Source organism: Hippocampus comes, unplaced genomic scaffold (genome assembly GCF_001891065.2).
Source record: "Hippocampus comes isolate QL1 unplaced genomic scaffold, H_comes_QL1_v1.1 scaffold191, whole genome shotgun sequence".
Lineage (NCBI taxonomy): Eukaryota > Metazoa > Chordata > Actinopteri > Syngnathiformes > Syngnathidae > Hippocampus > Hippocampus comes.
In genome coordinates this window covers 145,490-165,047 of record NW_017805151.1, presented here as the reverse complement: position 1 = coordinate 165,047, position 19,558 = coordinate 145,490, and the positions used below count along the sequence as shown (strand labels likewise).

Sequence of the window (19,558 nt, the reverse complement as noted above, 5' to 3'; positions counted from 1 at the left end):
GATTTCAGTTTTATTAGCATTTAATTTAAGATTTCAGTTTTATTAGCATTTAATTTAAGAAAGTTTGTTGTGAACCATGTTTTGAGTTCGGAAAGGCAAGAGGTGAGGGAGGGGGGTGGGAGTATGGAGTTTGGTTTGCAGGAGAGGTAGAGCTGGGTGTCATCAGCAAAGCAGTGGAAGTGGATATTAAATTTGCGGAGGATATGACCAAGAGGCAGGAGGTAGATGATGAAGAGAAGGGGACCTAGGGCAGATCCCTGGGGTACACCTGTGGTGACTGGGGAGGGCTTTGAGGTGAAGGATTTGAGCTGGACAAACTGAGTGCGGCCGGTGAGGTAGGAGTGGAACCAACTGAGGGGAGTGTGGGAGAGACCAATGGAGGAGAGTCCATTGAGGAGGATAGGGTGAGGGATTGTGTCAAAGGCGGCGCTCAAGTCTAAGAGGATGAGGATGGAAACTAAACCGGAATCAGATGCTGCGAGGAGATCATTTACAATGCGGATTAGGGCAGTCTCTGTGCTGTGGCGGGGGCGGAAACCAGACTGAAAGGGTTCATAGAGAGAGTGGAGGGACAGGTGGGAGTGGAGTTGAGCAGCAACAGTTTTTTCCAGGATTTTCGAGATAAATGGAAGGATGGAGATTATTTAGAAGAGATCTTGGTTCAACCAGTAACATATCCTATCAAAATAAATTATTCACTCATTTTCTTTTTGTAGATTTAGTAATTAGAGGAGGAGACAATATATTTATATTGTTCTACTGGTGGTCGAGTGGTTAGTGCATCGACCTCACAGTGCAGAGGTACCGGGTTCGATTCCAGCTCCGGCCTTCCTGTGTGGACAGTTCCCGGTTTTCTCCGGGTACTCCGGTTTCCTCCCACATTCAAAATAGTGTAGAATAGGGTGTTGTATTCAATGAATAAGTCCACCAACCCTCCCTGTGCTCCACCAGCGCATTCCCACTGCAGTAGGTACAATTGGGTGGTGCAACAACAGCAATGTGAGACAACAATAGCCTTGCAGTCTGTGGGATGGGACCTGGAGTCATACAACACAGCCAGCTTTCTTCACCGGCTGCAAGGATCTTGTGTGTGAATTGAACTGTTTACGATTGTTTAAGTGTCAACTAATATAGCAGTTAGCTGCCAACATAACCAGCATCCGTCACCAGACTGACAGGTGATGTGTAAACTTCTTTTTGATGGAGGATGAGTGCTCCTCCTCTAGTCCGCGGCATAAACACACAGACACAGACGGTAGAGGTCCCTCTTAGCCAATAGGATGCCAGGATGATGGAAAGAGCACCTTGAAAATTTCAGTGATGAAGTTCAGGAATCAAATCTACATCTTGTGTCAGCACCCAATTCAAGGGAAGTGACGGTAAATGAATGTCATATTTTTGGGATGTCTGACACCACATTATTATTTATATTGTCCTTGTTACAGGAAGTTTTCCTTACAAAAACAAATAACCAAAGGGAGAATTTTATACAATCAAATGTTCTTACCTGATCCAGGTAGAATATTAATCACCCCTTTAGGCAATCCTGCTTTTGCTGCCAACTCTGCAAACTTCAGAGCTGTAAGTGGAGTCACCTGGCAATGAAAAAAAATATTTACAATTTTCCACAGCAAACAATTCATTTTTGTATGGCGATATCATAGAGAATTACCTGTGCAGGTTTTAGGACAACTGTATTGCCGGCTGATAGACATGCTGCCGTCTTCCAAGCCAGCATCATCAGAGGGTAATTCCAAGGAATCACAATGGCACATACTCTAAAGAGAAGGACAGGAAAGGTATTGCTTCAAAAAACACTTGCAGTTTTCCATTTGCACCGATTCTTGATACCAGGAGGGACCAATTTATATTCCAAAAGGGCCACGTGAGGAACTGGAAGAGATGTCACTACGCTTACCTCAATTGTGTGGAACCTGAATTGAATTTCTAATCATTATACGATTAGAAATACAAAACACTATGTTTCTGCATCGTGCTATGTGCAATGGACAACATTTGCCACACCCTATATAGGTCATTTTATATCCCTCTCAATATAAAAACTGTAAAAACTGGTCCGGAAAGAAATCCAATAAATGTATGAGAAACACTCAGGATTCTTGATCCCGTCGTAGTAGCAAATAATATAACGTATTTGACTCAACTGTAACAAGCAATAAGTGGAGGAGAGTTCAACTTGTTCGCAAGATTTTCTTTTTTCTTGTTTAAAAGTTTGGTTTGAGCACCCACTCATTTTTACAAGCATTCATTTTGGATTTAGACACAAATGTAAGGAAATAATTGGAGTGCTGTATTTCAGAGGTGGGAGTCAACTATGTGCAAGTCATGAGTAATTCTCAAGTCATAACCTTTGAGTTTCAAACTACTTCCGAGGTACTGTGCAAAGAAAATCAATAAAGTCATATCGAGTCCCCACGAAATTTTAAGCAAGTCGAGTCAAGTCATAGCGCAGCAGCCCTGTTCATACGACCTTTCCTTCAACTTTGTGACAAACATTATCCGGTCGAGGTACGATGAAAAGGTGCTTCCTTTCGAACAGAGGAAGGAGGAAGACAGGCCGATTTCACTTATAACCGACTTCATCATACCACGGTGAGTGTATTATTGATATAAATAAGCTTCTTAAAATTCTCGAACTTTTTTGAATCAGGTCTCTCTTTTCATAAAAGTTGACCAAGCGTAACCTATGCTCATGGCAACAATGCACCTTGTAAGTGTCATTAGTATAGTTTAATGGGAAACAAATAATATTTTGTTTCAACTTTAAGGCAAAAAGGACATTTTGTATTTGTTTTATGTACATTATGTATTCACGTAGTGAAATATTTATTTTGTAAAATTAAGTTTCGTTATTTCGATGTTATCGATATTATCGCGAGACTTGCGATGTGGTAAGGTGGTTTATGCCCAGACACTCGAACGCAAGACATAGGAAGAGCAGCAGCTAAAAGGACTGTTCGCTATCTGTTGAAGATATCAAAAGTGTATTTTTTGTTGCCCAAGACCTCCGAAGTGGCAGGCGGCAATGAGTTTTCATGGTGTTGGTGTACCAAGACAACCCCAAAGACACTATTAAACACCCGTCATTTGGAAACCGTGCCCTGGTTTTGTTACTTTGGAGCTACACACCTCTTCTGGATGTGTAGTGAAAAACGCACTTATGCTGTTTAGTGTGGCTGCGTGACTTTGAAACCAATGAGGCAATGTGGATGAAAAGTTTTTTTGTACAACTAGAGGTGGATTTATTCATTTATTTTTTTAAATGCCTGGCTATGTGGAGACAAGGCCTAAAACTAAGAGAGCTGCCAAAAATGACACCGCCCTGTACAGGATTTCAAGACAGTCAAGTCTCATGTAAAAGTCAAATAGTCTCTCATCAGTTTTATTCAGAGCAAGTCCAGAGTCCTAAAATTGCTGATCTAAATATGACTCAAATAAAGTTTGATGACTTGAGACCCGTGGTCCAGTGGTGAGCGCGTTGAGCTCACAGTGCAGAGGTCATGGGTTTGATTCCACCTCTGGCCTACCTGTGTGGAGTTTGCATGTTCTCCCCGGGCCTGTGTGGGTTTTCTCCGGGTACTCCGGTTTCCTCCCACATTCCAAAAACATGCATGGCAGGCTGATTGGACACTCAAAATTGTCCCTTGGTGTGAGTGTGAGCGCGGATGGTTGTTTGTCTCTGTGTGGCCTGCGATAGCCTGGCAACCGGTTCAGGGTGTCCCCCGCCTACTGCCCGAAGACAGCTGGGATAGGCTCCAGCACCCCCTGCAACCCTTGTGAGGATACAGCGGATCGGAAAATGGATGGATTTGAGATCCCCTCTGCTAAATATAGAGTACTACACAGATTTTCAATGAGGGTGTCATGGCACCCAAATGTGCTGTGAGAGACCATCAGGGGTGTCGCATGAAATTATCCAATGTCACTAATTTGCTTGAAAACTAATATTTATCCATGACAAATACATCTCTGTTCATTTATGTATGCCAGCAAAGTACAGTGAATGGGAGAACAATAACCGGTAATTGCTCTTCCCTTAGCTAGCAGACGGTGCAATAAGCCCACCAGTTGCAATAAATGAAACAGAGTAAGTCATGGCTTCTTGCAACTCTTCAATTAAATGTGGCCCTTGTCTCAATAAAGGTTTGGAAACACATTAACACTAGAATGGAAACAATAACTCAAGATGAAGGATGATTTGATGGGAATTTGAATTCTCCTTACCCTATTGGTTCTTTCTTGGTGAAGGTGAGGTTGCGGTTGGGTCTTGCTTGGTTGATTGGGATGGTGCTGCCCTGCAGTCGCATAAAGACACGAAGAACAAAACAAGTAAATAATAGTGTGTGCATGTATGTGTGTTAGCGGTGATGGTGGGTGTGGGGGGGGGGGGTTCAACCGCGGTCTTGATGGGCCCCTATCCAGTTTGTTTTAGATATCTCTCCCCTCCAACACACCTGATTCAAATGATCGGGATCGTTATCCAGCTTCTCAGAGCTTGTCGATGAGCTGATCATTTGAATTAGGTGCACTGGAGGAGGGAGACATTTTACACAAGATGGATAGGGGCCCTCGGGGACCGGGTTTGGAAAACCCCTGCTCTAATTATTCAGGCGTCTGAGCATTCACGCAAACTCCCTGAGCATTCCTTGGACCGCAATGAGCAACTTGCATGCGGTGGCCAAACAAGTATCACACCTGTTCAAAAGCTGATCAGATTTAGTTCCATGATGTCGGTTTGTGACAAAAAAATTCAGACCACCTGTATATCAAAATAGAGGATATCATTGAATCGAGATGTGTGTGAAATGAGACTGAGTTTGTAAGAATCAGTTTAGGAATAAGGATTTTCTGCCACATTTTATGTTGTGAAATGGCCCAAAGTGCCTGGAATTGTCCATAAATCAATGTAAGCAACTGGGATTTTTGTGAAATTAATTTATTTAATGGATTCAATCGTGGCTATTTTATGTTTGATAAAACATGACTCTCGCTTTTCATCAGCAAATAGTGAGAATAAAAAAGGTTGAAAAGGTTGTTGCATAATGTTATTACTAATACCTGTAAAAGTGTGGCGATGCTTCACTTGTTTGATAAAAATCCTCAAGAAGGATTTTAAGGGATTTATCCTGCCCAGTAAATATGAGAATTTTCGCAAATTCACACTCTTTCGATGAGATGATGCTAAACATTAATATTCAAAGTCTGTGGTGGTAAATAGTCGGATAATTTAAGATGTCAGGTTATTATAACAGATTTAAAAAGCAGGACATAGTGGCCCATGCTACATAATTCACATTTTGTCAAAAATTAGGAAAAGTACAGAGGTGAGACAGCCAAAATTTGCTCATTCACGCCTCTTGCATCGATGACGTGAGGCAGCATGGAGTTGCAAGAACTCATGTGAATTGCATGACATGGCTATCCACACTTGATAAGTCCATCGCGGTAATATGCTACGAGTGTGCAGAGATATTCTCACTCAGCATCGGAGCACTTTCCCCGGGTCAGTTAACTGTGAGGTAATGAGTGGATAGTACCAACGCTGGACAATGCCGTGTCTCCAATTAACGTGGTGGCAAAGACATTGCAACCATTTTAGCTGAAATTCAACCTGTTTGAGCAATTTCACCTCTCTTTTTTTATTTTAAACATCCTGTGCAACGGTTAGTGTATATTGCACTCATAACTATGGTAAATAAGACAACACTCAACTGGACCGTAGTCATATATAACAGAGACCAAGCCCTCCACTGGGGTAATATAACAGAAATGTAATCAACATTAATATCACAGTAAAGAAGCCCCATTTAGGACCAAAGTCTAGATAAAATTAACCGAGTGGGCATCTTCAGCAGTGACCGTAAATGACAATGATAACACAACATGGTGCGCATTTCACTCTGAAGTGCTCCAGCACTTTCACCGTTTTATCTTTTTTGATCCATTTTTCTTCCTACTCCATCAATCGCTCTTGCCAATAAACTTTTCAATTTCTCGAATATGAAAATGCAAAGGTGGCCCGGTGGTCCAGTGGTTAGCGTGTCAACCTCACAGTGCAGAGGTTGTGGGTTCGATCTCGGCCTTCCTGTGTGGAGTTTTAGTTTTCCCCGTGCCTGTGTGGGTTTTCTCCGGGTACTCCGGTTTCCTCCCACATTCCAAAAACATGCATGGCAGGATGATTGAACACTCAAAATTGTCCCTAGTTGTGAGTGTGAGCGTGGCTGTGTGAGCGTGGATGGTTGTTCATTTCTGTGTGCCATTGCGATTGGCTGGCAACCGGTTCAGGGTGTCCACCGCCTACTGCCGGAAGAGGGCTGGGATAGGCTCCAGCACCCTCCGTGACCCTTGTGAGGATAAAGTGGATCAGAAAATGAATGGATGGATGGATGAAAATGCAAAATGCCGATCCAGCTCAGGTTTGAATAGTTTGTCATGTGCTCTATATATTTGCTGTGCGCCGAGAAGGTGAGAGTAGTGCCCAACTGCCACTCATGCAGCTTTGAGGGAACGCTCTGGGTGGAAGATTCGGAGATTCATAGTTATTTGACGCCGAATTTTTCAGTAGGGCTTTCACCTGAATCTTGTCACACCAGCCAGCAAAGTAGCGGAAGGTCTGTATTGACATGCCCACATGAGTCTTGAGAGCAAGAGTGTAAACAGCTCCAGAGTCCATGGATTCAATGGTGGCCAGCTCCTCCTGATGCTGCTCCATCAGATCAGCCAGTCTGTATAAAGGGACACACATGGAAACGCAAAGGTACTTTATTTGTAACAGGAACAATGCACGGTGCCAGTTCCAGAAACACAATTAGTGTAAACATAAAGGCAGAGCTACAGTGGAACGGTTTTCAGAATAGCGGCAATTCTAGGGTGAAATGTTGAGAGGGTGCTACAGAGAGGTCTATGGGTGCAACAAAGACTGGCAGGACAGGGGGCTATGTGTACAGGTGGGAGTTGCAGGGAGTGGGGGAGTTCCTTGGGAGTTAGGCATCAACCTGCACTGACCACTCCAACAAACAAAACAACATGCACAGGAAGTCTGCGAGTAAAGCAAATATGATCAAGGTTCTTTCAATGATGAGCCACACCACAGGAGAAAAGGATTGTAATCGTAAAATATCAAAATACTGTATCTGCTTTTGATAGAAACTCTTGGGGCGCTAAACAGCGAACCACCAGGCTTCCCGTTGTTTCCCATTTTAGTCATTGTTTTTGGTTATGTTTCTCTGGATGGGTTGGAACTGGGAAGGGAAATTAAATTTCTTGTGTGTTTTACAAACCGGGCCAACTCAAAATCCTGCATCTGATTTTGAGTTCTGGCTCTGTTTGAATTGGGGCATTTGTGAGTTTGCAAATACTGTAGTGTATGTTGTATAGGTTCTTACGAATGATTTCAGAGGAGTTGTCAAGCTACTAATTATGTACAATACGTTGTAATGTAAAAAATGTCTGTACATGTCAAAATGAACTTGGAATTTAGTTTTTATCCATTTATGCTCAGATTTCAAAGTCATTACGCTCGTAGTGCACCTCCAAAGTGTTTTGGGTCGACATGAAATGGTCTTAGTTTTAATAGGAGCAACAACATCATTTGAGATTTTCCAGGTGAATTTATCCTGGAGTTCATTGACAGTCTCTTCATTCGATAGTGAGGCAGGCATATTTTTTGTAAACATTTTGGTTGTGTCCTCATTTATATATCTTTTTTAATAGACACAATGGTTGTCTAGACTTTGGGGATGATATGGAGCTCAAAGAACACACAGAAATGATCGAAATAGCCAGGTTTTTAACATCAACAGCTGAAATGTCAACACCTTCAGGGATAATGAGATCAAGAACCTGACCTTGAGTATGTGTTGGACTTTTTGCATGCTGTGAGACACCAAAAGTATCACGTTTAGTAAAAAGTTCTTTGGTGATTTTATCCACGTTGTTGGCAAATGATTGTTAAAGTCTCCACTTATAACCAGGTATTCAGTCCAGATTGCTGACAGGATTTCTTCAAATTCCTCCTTAAATCCGGATGTCCCAGTTATGACACCCAAGCGCACATGCACTGTGTACAAAAAACCTCAGTGTCTTGAGTCTGAGGCAGCTTTCCTAAACACTATTCCACTAATGCAAACATTAGTATTCATGAATTTATTCATAAAAAAATTTACTAACTTGTAGATGACTCTTCCTCTGTCTCTAGGATTCATTTTCCCCCACTCCCCCTCTTCAAATGCTTCCTTAGCAGCAGCAACAGCCTTGTCCACATCGCCTATCTGCGCCAGGGACACATCACAGATGACCTGCAGGAAAGACATACAGTACACACCTTTTACATGTGATATTTCAATCAAACATTGACATTACACATCTGATCTCTACATACAGGAGAACAAGTATTCGATACACTGCTGATTTTTAAAGTTTTGCCACTGACAAAGCAGGTAGAGGCCTGAAATTTGTATCAAAGGCAGGCACTCTTCAACTATGAGGGACAGAATGTAAAACAAAAATCCAGAAAATCACAGTCCATGATTTTTAAATAATTAATTTGCATTTTATTGCAAGAAATAAGTATTTGATCACCTATCAACCATTAAGAATTTAGGCTCCCACAGACCAGTGTGTTCTTCCTTAAGAAGCCCTACTGTTCTCCACTCATTACCTGTATAAACTTCATCTGTTTGAAGTGTATAAAAGACACCTGTCTACACACTCAATCAAACAAACTCCATCCTCTCCACAATGGCCAAGACAAGAGAGCTGTGCAAGGACATCAGGGATAAAACTTTAGACCTGCAAAAGGCTCAGATGGGCTACAGGACAATAGGCAAGCAGCTTGGTGTGCAACAACAATTATCAGAAAATTCAAGAGGACGGTCAATCTCCTTCGGTCTGCAGCGCCATGCAAGATCTCCCCGTGGAGCATCACTGATCCAGAGGACAGTGAGGAATGAGCCCAGAACTACACAGTAGGACCTGTTGAATGACCTGAAAAGCGCTGATACCACAGTGTCAAAGAAAATCATCAGTAACACACTCCGCTGTCATGGATTAAAATCCTGCAGTGCACGCAAGGTCACCCTGCCCAAGCCAGCACATGCCAAGGCCCATCTGAAGTTTGCCAATGACCATCTGGATGATCCAGAGGAGGAATGGGTGAAGATCATGTGGTCTGATGAGACAAGAGGGGAGCTTTTTGGTCAAAATTCCACTCACCGTGTTTGGAGGAAAAGGAAGGACGAGTATAAACCCAAGAACACCATCCCAACTGTGAAGCATGGAGGTGGAAACATCATTCTTTGGGGATGCTTTTCTGCAAAGGGCACGGGACGACTGCACCGTGTTGAGGGGAGGATGGATGGGGCCATGTATCGTGAGATTTTGGCCAACAACCTCCTTCCCTCAGTAAGAGCATTGAAAATGGGTCGTGGATGGGTGTTCCAGAATGACAACGACCCAAAACACACAGCTAAGGCAACTAAGGACTGGCTCCGTAGGAAGCATCTCAAGGTCCTGGAGAGGCCTAGCCAGTCTCCAGACCTGAATCCAATAGAAAAGCTTTGGAGAGAGCTGAAAGTGCGTGTTGCCCAGCGACAGCCCTGAAACCTGAACGCCCTGGAAAAGTGGGCCAAAATCCCTGCTGCAGTGTGTGACAATGTGGTGAAGAACTATAGAAAACGTCTGATCTCTGTAATTTCAAACAAAGGTTTCTGTTGGTACAGAATTATTTAGTGCTGTTTGTCTGATGTATCAAATACAGACGTTCCCCAGGTTACGAACAAGACACGTTCCGAAGGATCGTTCGTTAGCTGAATTCGTTCGTAAGTTGCTTCAGTGCTATATTTTCTATGGAATGTATGTTTAAAGCTTATATAAGTACGTTTAAGGTTTATATAAGTATAATAAAATGAAGTTTAACTTACTTTTGGAATATGTACTTGAAGGCTTAAGGAGATGATGGAGGGGGAGGAGAAGGAAGAGGAGGATTTTATATCATGGGGCCGAGAGGGTCTTCGTCGCCGCTGGAATGGGCTTCAAGAGTTACTTCCTCCTCCGTAACATCAATGAGGGAAGAAGTTGAGGGTCCAGGAGAAGAAGATGAGGGTTGACGAGTATCTTCCTTGGAGGGTGTAGTAGAAACCGGCCGAAAGAAGCGATCTAACGACGATTGCACAGTTTTCTTCTTTTTCTCACCATAAATGATGCAGTAGCACTGTATGGCATCATTCATTTGATTTGCAACCTTTGTGCAACGTTCAATATTTGGGTCTTGCTGCTCGAAGAGTGCGATGGCTTTATCTATGAGCGAAAATCCCTCGGCCAAGAGTTCCGTCTCGAATTTCTTCATGGGGACAGGCGCTTCCTCCTCCTCCTCCTCCTCTCAGAGCGCCTCACATCGGTGGAAAGAAGCACTACAGTACTCGGAAAAAGGCGCGCAATACAAAATCTAACTTACAGCATCTGTGTCCGAGAACATTTTTCGACATACCTGTACCCGCAAAAAATGTTCGTATGTACCGTTGTTCGTTACTCGAATGTTCGTAAGTCAGGGAGTGTCTGTACTTATGTCCTGTGATAAAATGCTAATTATTTAAAAATAATCTATTGTGATTACTACAAGATAAGTATAGTATACATTTTCACATGGAAAAATAAGACAACAGCTTGAGCTGTTCTTAACATTTTAAGAAAAATGATTTACTTACTGAACCATCAGTTGGGTTTATGGTCTTGTAAATTTGTCCTCCCTCCGCATCAACAAACTCTCCATTGATAAATAGCTGATGAGGCATTTTAACAGTCATGTTGTTGATTTTTTTCTCCACCTGAAAAAGAGGATACCATTTAATGGGGGAAAAAAAAAACAATGCTCGGATTGTACTCGAGAGAGCCAGAGAAAGCAGAGCTACTGTTTCTCTGCCTGTTATAAAAACACATGGACAAAATGTTCAAACAATAAACATCATACATAGTCAATGACCAATTCCTCTTCATTGTCCTCCCCTCGTAGCTTTCTGACACACATCTGGATAAAATCCTGGAAGGTGGTGTTCATGTAGACGTCCTCATTTTGTAATTGGCATGTACTTGCACACAGTTTCACTTCCTCTACAAGCCTTAGAATGACAACAAACAAAACACTTCCATTACAGGTTCCAGAACAGCCTGACACCACACCACAGGCCCAGCCTGGCCTCTGTTGCTTTTCCATTATAACAGACGCCAAACAGTTGGGGCCGGATCAACTGAATTGAGAAAGCTTGTGTTGTACTGTGCACACTCGTGGCGAGTCTCCACTGGTTTTGCTGTGATTCCAAATATGAATCAGCATTGCATGATATCTCAATGTTGCAAATTGCATCCCATCAAATTCACAGAAATTTTCACACAGATGAAAAATCAATTTCCGGCTTCAAGCGAGATATACACAGCCGGCCACCGACAACACTTGTATACAGTGCACATACATTGTGTTTTACAAAAACATGTAACCATATTTACAATGTCAGATATATGTCCTGGTCGGCCTGCATTTTAAAACCCCCTCGGAGGAGGTTCTGAAAAGCAGTTCCATTTTAACCAAATGCCCCTGAATAAGTGTTATGGAAAAGTGACCACTCAGGGTAGACTAAGGCCATTTCAATGTACAGTACAATGGAGATGTGGCTTATTTATGTTTGTTACTGTTGAACTGTTATCAAATAAAGACGCAACGCAGTATGCCCCGCCCCCCCCCTTTTTTTTTTTTTTTTTTACCTGACCACATCCATGGAGGCAGCTCCTGACTTGAAGAAATCAGTGGAGTCTTCAATCTGACTGACATTGGTCAGAATGCTGTGCCACACTGACTGTAAGGAGTAAAATCATTTCATTGCTTTTGTTATAAATCATGAACCGATATTGAGCCTACTTGCCGAATATGCATGAATTCATTAACACTAATAAGACAGATACCTTGATCTGATCAGCAAAGTTTTTTTCCTCCTCCGTTAGCTCCACAGCTGCTTTGCTTCCTGAGCAAAAGTACTGTGAGGCAGATATCATCTTCCCGTCCTCAAACTGCAAATTCTTGACCAACAGCTACAAGTGGACAGAGTTTAAAAAGACACAATTCAAAGGTTTGGCCAGTAACATTTCATTTCCTGAGTAATACAGAGGAAGAGGATTGTGGATAGATTGACCCCCACCTACATGCAGATCACGCACTTTGCATAGGGCCCCATCCAAATAAAATGAATGTGTGTGCTTTCCAAGTATTAATTGAATTATTGCTTTTTTGTGCATTTGCGAGGTTGGCAGGAAAATGAGGTTGATGAAGTACAGCACGCACCCATGGCGATCTCTTTCATTGGGAGAGAGAGAATCTTTTGCACCCACCCAAAGGCATTCAGATAGCCAGTGAAGGAACACTTGGGTCCGGAACAAGTTTAAAGTACAAAGTTCGCCATTTGGGCCGAAACAATTCAATGAACAATCAAAGGGTTTAATAAAGAATTTGTTCGGAGTATGAAGTCAACCCCATGTGTACAGAATGCTTGTAAGTCCAGGTTAAAAACAAACCTCCTTTTTCCGATGCCTATGATTGACCTCCTTTAAAGAATGAAACTTTTTTTTTTGAAGATTTTAGAAAGCTATATTTTATTTCTGTGCTTTATTTTTAGCTGTATTTAATACTTTGGTTTTTAAATGTTTTTGCACGTTGTACTTGTAATTATGTGCTATATCAATAAAGTTGACTTCCCCTTGCCTTGCCTATTATTTCAAATGTACCGGTATTTAAAGTATTGCTTTAAAATCACTGTTATGACAATTTTAAATCTTTGAGACAAAAACAACAACAAGAACAAAAATCGTTCCAATTCACCACTATGATTTACATTGAGGTAGTACTTTATATTATGTATTGAATCCAATATAATTATTTAAATTAGGACAATTCTAAAGTAATTGGTTTGCTTTGTTTGGTTTATAAAATTAATCGAAAGGAAAACTTTCAGGTTATGTCAAAATAATACTTTTTAATTGAGCAAAGCCTCAATATTTTCTGTGATGGATTAGTTATTTATTAATTTTTACACGTGTCTGGGGAAGAGCTATTCTCAACCTGGGTTTTCACTGAAAGTTAGGGAGAGTGTTTGCCACATGTGAAAAAAAAGTATATATATATATATATATATATATAAAACAAAACTCCCTGTATGTTGATGTTCTAATAAGAGGGATCTTTTCTCTTAGTTCTCTTTTCATCCAGCAAGTTCCAACTTTAATTAATGTGAAACAATGACACCCAAAGTTACATATGTCCAGTCTACTGTATAATGTGTGTTTTGGTCGCCATTATTGCAGAAAACTTTGCTTCCCAAAGACTACGTCGACGTTGGAAATGAAAATGAAGTATTGAGTACTGGTTTGCTTGCTTGTTTTGAAGGCTTCTTTGCTTCATTATGCGAGCCTGTCGCCGCATATTATGCAAAGCGGGCTTGGTGCGTGAGAACCTCATGTAGCAATAATGTTTCAGTAAGACTGTTGATATTGTCTCTGAGATGCCGATTTCGTTTAATGGAAACTGTAGGCTCTTCTTTTTCTTCATCTTATCATTTGGCCTTTTCCCCTTTCTGAAGGAGCTCCCCATCCCTCTTATACAAATATTTATTAGCTTGTTTTTTTTTAATATATATTTTTTAACCACTATATCACATAACTAGCAGTTTGATGTGTGCAGAAGCACAGGCTGATGTTTTGTTCAATGTCTTTGCTATGCGGTCCAGTGGTTGGGCGGCTGCTTCTCAGCAGTCGCAGAAGGTGTATTTGGGACCTGGGCCTTTTGTGGAAATTTGAAGTGACCTAATCCACCATCTTATTACCACCACTATCACATTGCAAAATAATATACAAAAATGCAATATGAATATGTGCTGCATTACAGTCACATTTTGCATATTTGAGGATGGATATCATTATTACTAAACAACAAAACATAGGTAAAATATTATCCTTCATGATATCAACTCCATATTTCTACACTACAGTCCCGGATCACATTGTGAATTGTTGACTAGCACTCTTAACAATTCACATTGTCCATCAATGATATTTGCTGTTCCTCAGAACTAACCAAAGGTGTTGACACAATTCTATACTGCTTTGAAATCCATCAAAAAAAAAAAAAAAAACTGTTTTGATATTCACAAATTATCACTGAATTTAAACTACGGAGAACGTTTTTGGCACTACACAAAGCAAACACCAAGTAAAAATCATAGTCATTTCAATTTAAGTAGAAAGAGTGAATAAAAATACATTTCCTGGAATAGTAATTGCAGTAAAACTATGCTCGTAGTCACACATAAGATAATTTCAAAAGAAAACTGTCAAAAAATAGGTAACCCCTGCAAAAGTGGTCCTCAACCAACTATACATGCTTTTGGAGGATCAGCAACCATTCGACATTACATTTCTTTTAAATTGCCAGTTTTAAAGATTTGGTACAGACAACAACGGTAATTAGAGAATAATTCAACATTAAAAAAAAAAAAAAATCCCATTCACTTCATACATTTTTATTTTGCAGTAAAATACAGTATAAAAGGACAATAGTCCTTTGGCGCAAGGACAGAAAAGACAAAGGGGGGACGTCCACGCCTGAAGAAATTACTTTCAAGAGACGACTGGGACAGATGAGGCACCTCCAAAATAAGACGCCGCAAGGCATGACGCAAAACACCCTGCATTGAGCCATCCTCTGCATCACATGATGAGCTCCTGGTAGAGGGCGGGGAGGATGGACCTGAAATGGTGGAGGGCATCTAAACCCTCGAACCCTGAAAACTGTGTCAACATCCCGGGGAAGCACTGGCACGGCCGGGGTGGACCGAAGCAAAAGCATGCTTGGAAGTGCCACCATTGTTCACCATTGTTACAGCATATTTTACGTTGTGTATTTTGTGTGGCTTAGTGGTGGGCCGTGCACGTGTGGCTGGTGTCGCTTGCTTAAAAGCAGTGGAAATATATTTTTAGCGTGTGTGAAAGCATGTGTGACTGAATTTGATTTGAGAAAAAAAAAAGTTGTCGTGGGTTCACAAACGACTGGAAGTGACACATCAACAGTGCATGCTATGAAATGAAGACAAAAGACCGGTGGAAAGATTTAATACATTTCATGTAAGTAAATGGTATACATTTGCAATTTTACCTGTACAACTGAAGCACATTTTAATTACTGCTACTAGCTGATGAATCAAAAGAATTGCGTAACTCTTTTGAAACATCATTGGTTCAATAGCCACTGAAAAGAATAAATCCCTCGAAGCTTCTCAAATGTTGAAGTTGAAGTTAATTGTGCTGTGTTTCTGATATGAGAGCTGGCAGGAACAGGAACAAAATTACCAACAGCTTTACTACACTAAAATGTCCACGTGGACTACACTATGAAATCAATCGATAGGAATGAAATACTGTACATACAAGAAAAGGACAGTGCTGTATGTTGGGTCAGATCAAGACTCGCGTAGAATCAGCACACCTGCTTTGCAACCAAATTTGATTGCTTTATTGATTGATTGACTCTGTGTATTTTATTTGTACGTACCGTTTGTGCTTATGTTGCTGTAAGACCAGAGGAATATGTAAAAATAAAAGTTTCCATGTTCTCCCTGTCCTTTTGTGGGTTCTCTCTGCCATGGTACAAAAACATGTACAGGATGTTCCGGTTAATTGAAAACTCTAAATAGCAAGTTGTGTGAATGTGATTAGTTATCTGTGTCTTTGTGTCAGGTCCGTGATTGGTCGGTGACCAGTTGAGGCCAGGGTGCCTGACATTTTACCCTAAATCAGATGGAATAGAATCCCAACTCCCTGTACCCCTGAATAGAAATGAACTGAATAGAAAATGAATAGATGGATAAAAAAATAATTATACCCTTGTGATTAGGACAATGTGCAATCAATGAATGAAATGAATTACAGTAAAATACTATCTAAAGAATTTTCTGTGTGCCTGCAGCTTGGTGAAGGAACTGTGAACAGGCAGGTGGCAGTGACGAGAAATGCGCTGTTTGCAGTGTTATATATATATATATATATATATATACTGCGTTTACTTCGATCTGTTCCTGCTTGTATTGTGAGTGTGTGTGCAAGATTGGTTTATGTGTATATTTTATTTAATGAAACCATGACTGTGGTTGGTATGATAAACACTGACTTCTCAGCCATGTTATATGAATGTTATGCTGTGAACGAAATGATTTTGATTGACATTCACTTCAAGAATGGTATGTTCTGTAATTAAGACAATTTCTGTTTATGTTTATGCATGCAGATCAATTGTACGATCATGTTTTAACTATGCAGATAACTTGTCGCCGAATTTAAAAAAAAATACTGTATTCAGGAGAAAATTGCAGAAAAATCACAGATGGTCTCTGAGTGTTGGACCACCCCTTTCCAAAATGTAGCTTTGCCCCTGATGACATCACATCATTAGGGGTGTTCCCACTGCAACATTTGGTCCGACACCAGTCGAGCGTTCACAAGTGCACATTTGCTCTGGCGTAGCGCCGCTAAAGAGCTTATACCGGACCAAATTTGATCCACCTCAGGGAGGTGGTTTAAAAATTTGCTCCAGAGCAAATGCTCGTTTGCGACGCAGCACTGACGTAAATTTGCATGTGTGAACGCAACTGGGTTAAATTTGCTCCAGAGCAAATGCTCGTGAAGAGTTGATTACGTATGGTGAGAATGCGTTGCTTTCGTGCTCTGTCGGACTTCCGTCATTTGTCTAATATCGACACAAGACTTGTCTGGTAACATTGTACCAAGCACCTCTTGGGTTATACCATCTCTACTATAACGGGGAGGGAATAGTCCCCAAACGTCATCTTTCCTTTTGTAGGAGACTGGACTGTCTCGGAGTTGTTTGTGTAGTTTGTTCCTTTGTTGTGTGTTGACAACCCCCCGTGCCCCATAGAATCTATTTCGTGATTTCCTCTCTTGATTTTTCTGTTTGGCGCATTTAATTTTTGCTTTTCTGAGTGTCATTGAAGTCATCGTTGATTTATGTTATCGGGGGGCGGTCACTCTCGAGCAGAAGGCACGGAGACCGAGAAGGAGAAGGACGTGCCTTTACTGTAGTTGCTTGAGTTGTGTATACGTTTAAAAAAGAACCAATACGACAGCTCATTTGTTTTCTGTCGTTTTGCTCCACTGCAGAAACTGCCGTGTGAACGCAGGTGGAGCTGCACCGACACTGTGCCGGTGCTGCCACGCTCAGCGGCTTTGTATGTGTGAACGCTTCACAAAATTTGCTCCGGTGTAAAGTATATCGCAACAAAATACATCGGTGCAGCGCCGGATCAAATGTGTGCCGTGTGAACACCCCTATTGCCGTGCGTGACAGGGGTGGATGAACTACTATACTATGACTGCAAATATCCACTTTATGATTCATACATCCATCCATCCGTTTTCTGATCCGCTTTATCCTCACAAGGGTCGCAGTGGGTGCTGGAGCCTATCCCAGCCGTCTGTGATATAGGCTCCAACCTGAACCGGTTGTCAGCCATTCGCAGGGCATACAGAGGTGAACAACCATCCACACCCACACTCACACCTAGGGACAATTTTGAGTGTTCAATCAGCCTGCCAAGCATGTTTTTGGAATGTGGGAGGAAACCGGAGTCCCCGGAGAAAACCCACGCATGCCTGGGGAGAACATACAAACTCCACACAGGAAGGCCAGGATCAAACCCGCAACCTCTGCACTATGATGTTGACGCGTTAACCACTGGACCGCCGGGCCGCCTTTATGATTCATTTTCCTGGTAAATTTAAACTAAGGTCAAATATAAAAGGCCCGGTAGTTGAGTGGTTAGCACGTTGACTTCACAGTGTAGAGGTACTGGATTCAATTCCAGCTCCGGCCTTCCTGTGTGGAGTTTGCATGTTCTCCCCGTGCATGTTCTCCCCGCCCTGCATGGGTTTTCTCCGAGTCCTCCGGTTTCCTCCCACATTCCAAAAACATGCATGGCAGGCTGATTGGACACTCCAAATTGTCCCTAGGTGTGAGCGTGAGGGCGAATGGTTGTTTGTCTCTGTGTGCCCTGCAATTGGTTGGCAACCGGTTCAGGGTGTCCCCCGCCTACTGCCTGAAGACAGCTGGGATAGGCTCCAGCACCCCCCACGGCCCTAGCGAGGATAAAGTGGTTCGGAAAATGAATGAATGAATGAATATAAAAGTTAACAATGTTAGTCTAAATAACTGCAAATTCACGGTCATCTCCCGAGCACTTTCCCCGCCTGCACGGACGGAATATTGGGCTTTTGATGAATTATAAATTGGATGTGTATGGATGAACGTTTATACTGCAGATGCATCAGATACATATGCAAGTTATATCCACACAGGAGAGATGCCTTGGCCCGATTTGAAAAAAAAAAATCTGGATTGGACCTTTAACATTGCATGAAAAAAAGTCAGATACATGTCACATATGGTCGAATAACATCGGAATTGAGCTGCAGTGTGAACATAGCCTACGATAGTTGGGAGCTGTTTTAAATTGGGCCATTTTGCTTGCGGCGATCAATGGCTTATTAATTCAAATCATATTTAAACACAAAAATGTCTTAATTCTTCTCAATTGTAAATGTTGCTTTTAACTTCGGTTCGCTATTTCTTGTATTATGAGTGTGCTGGCTAAGATTGGTATGTGTACATGTTATGGTATGATAAACAATGAGAGCTTGGCCATGTTGTTTGCTTGCTTTGGTGTGAAAATGATGATTTTGATTGACAATGATCGTAAGAATCAAATGTTCTATACTTCAGTGTGATTCTTTTAGAGTTTGCATTCAGATCAATTGTATATTTATTTAATTAATGTGCAGTTAATATAAATAACGTGTGGCAGAATACGAAAGGGTCTAAGAATACTGCCTCTATATCAGGGGTGTCAAAGTCAAATGGACGGAGGGCCAGATAAAAAATTTTGCTGCAAGCCGAGGGCCGGACTGATCGAATGTTCATTGAAAATTTTAAAAATGACCACATATTGTTTATTGAACCAAATTTAATGGACTGAAAACCTAACAAATACATTCCAATATGGTCAGATAAATAAAGCAACATTTTTTTATGGCTACGTCAGTAAACTTTAATTTTCAACAGGCACAAAAAAAAATTCCTTTGTATAAAAATACCCATAACATGAATGAAAGAAGCCGATATTATTCAAGGCACTATCAATAGTCCATATTTTCTCTTTTAGCAAAAGTAGGCTAAATTTACTTAAAAGAAAAACAAATAATAGTAGAGTAATTTTTGATCATTTACTTGAATAAAATAATTTCAAAACATAATTGGAATGAAATACAATAAAATAAAGTGCAAAAATGTATAAACCAAAAACAACGCTTTCTTCAAGCAGAAGTAACAAGCAGCGAAAGCAAATATTGCACTTTAATTTTTAAACTTGAACTGAGTAAAAACTCTTAGTATGTGATTGCACAGTATATTATAAGTAATATTCACTTCTTTGAG

General features: G+C 41.1%; 1 protein-coding gene across 2 annotated transcripts in view; it reads right to left on the bottom strand.

The window, feature by feature from the left end:
- The window catches only part of aldh1l1 (aldehyde dehydrogenase 1 family, member L1), a 50,472-nt gene that overhangs the window by 6,262 nt on the left and 24,652 nt on the right, over positions 1 to 19,558 (bottom strand). For both annotated transcript variants that reach the window (XM_019868228.1, XM_019868229.1), the window contains exons 8-16: positions 11,974 to 12,099; positions 11,776 to 11,867; positions 10,988 to 11,135; positions 10,725 to 10,844; positions 8,191 to 8,318; positions 6,596 to 6,746; positions 4,246 to 4,316; positions 1,673 to 1,778; positions 1,508 to 1,595 (exon numbers count right to left, since the gene is read on the bottom strand). In XM_019868228.1, the coding sequence (XP_019723787.1) occupies positions 1,508 to 1,595; positions 1,673 to 1,778; positions 4,246 to 4,316; positions 6,596 to 6,746; positions 8,191 to 8,318; positions 10,725 to 10,844; positions 10,988 to 11,135; positions 11,776 to 11,867; positions 11,974 to 12,099 (1,030 nt within the window). The remainder of the gene's footprint in view (positions 1 to 1,507; positions 1,596 to 1,672; positions 1,779 to 4,245; positions 4,317 to 6,595; positions 6,747 to 8,190; positions 8,319 to 10,724; positions 10,845 to 10,987; positions 11,136 to 11,775; positions 11,868 to 11,973; positions 12,100 to 19,558) is intronic.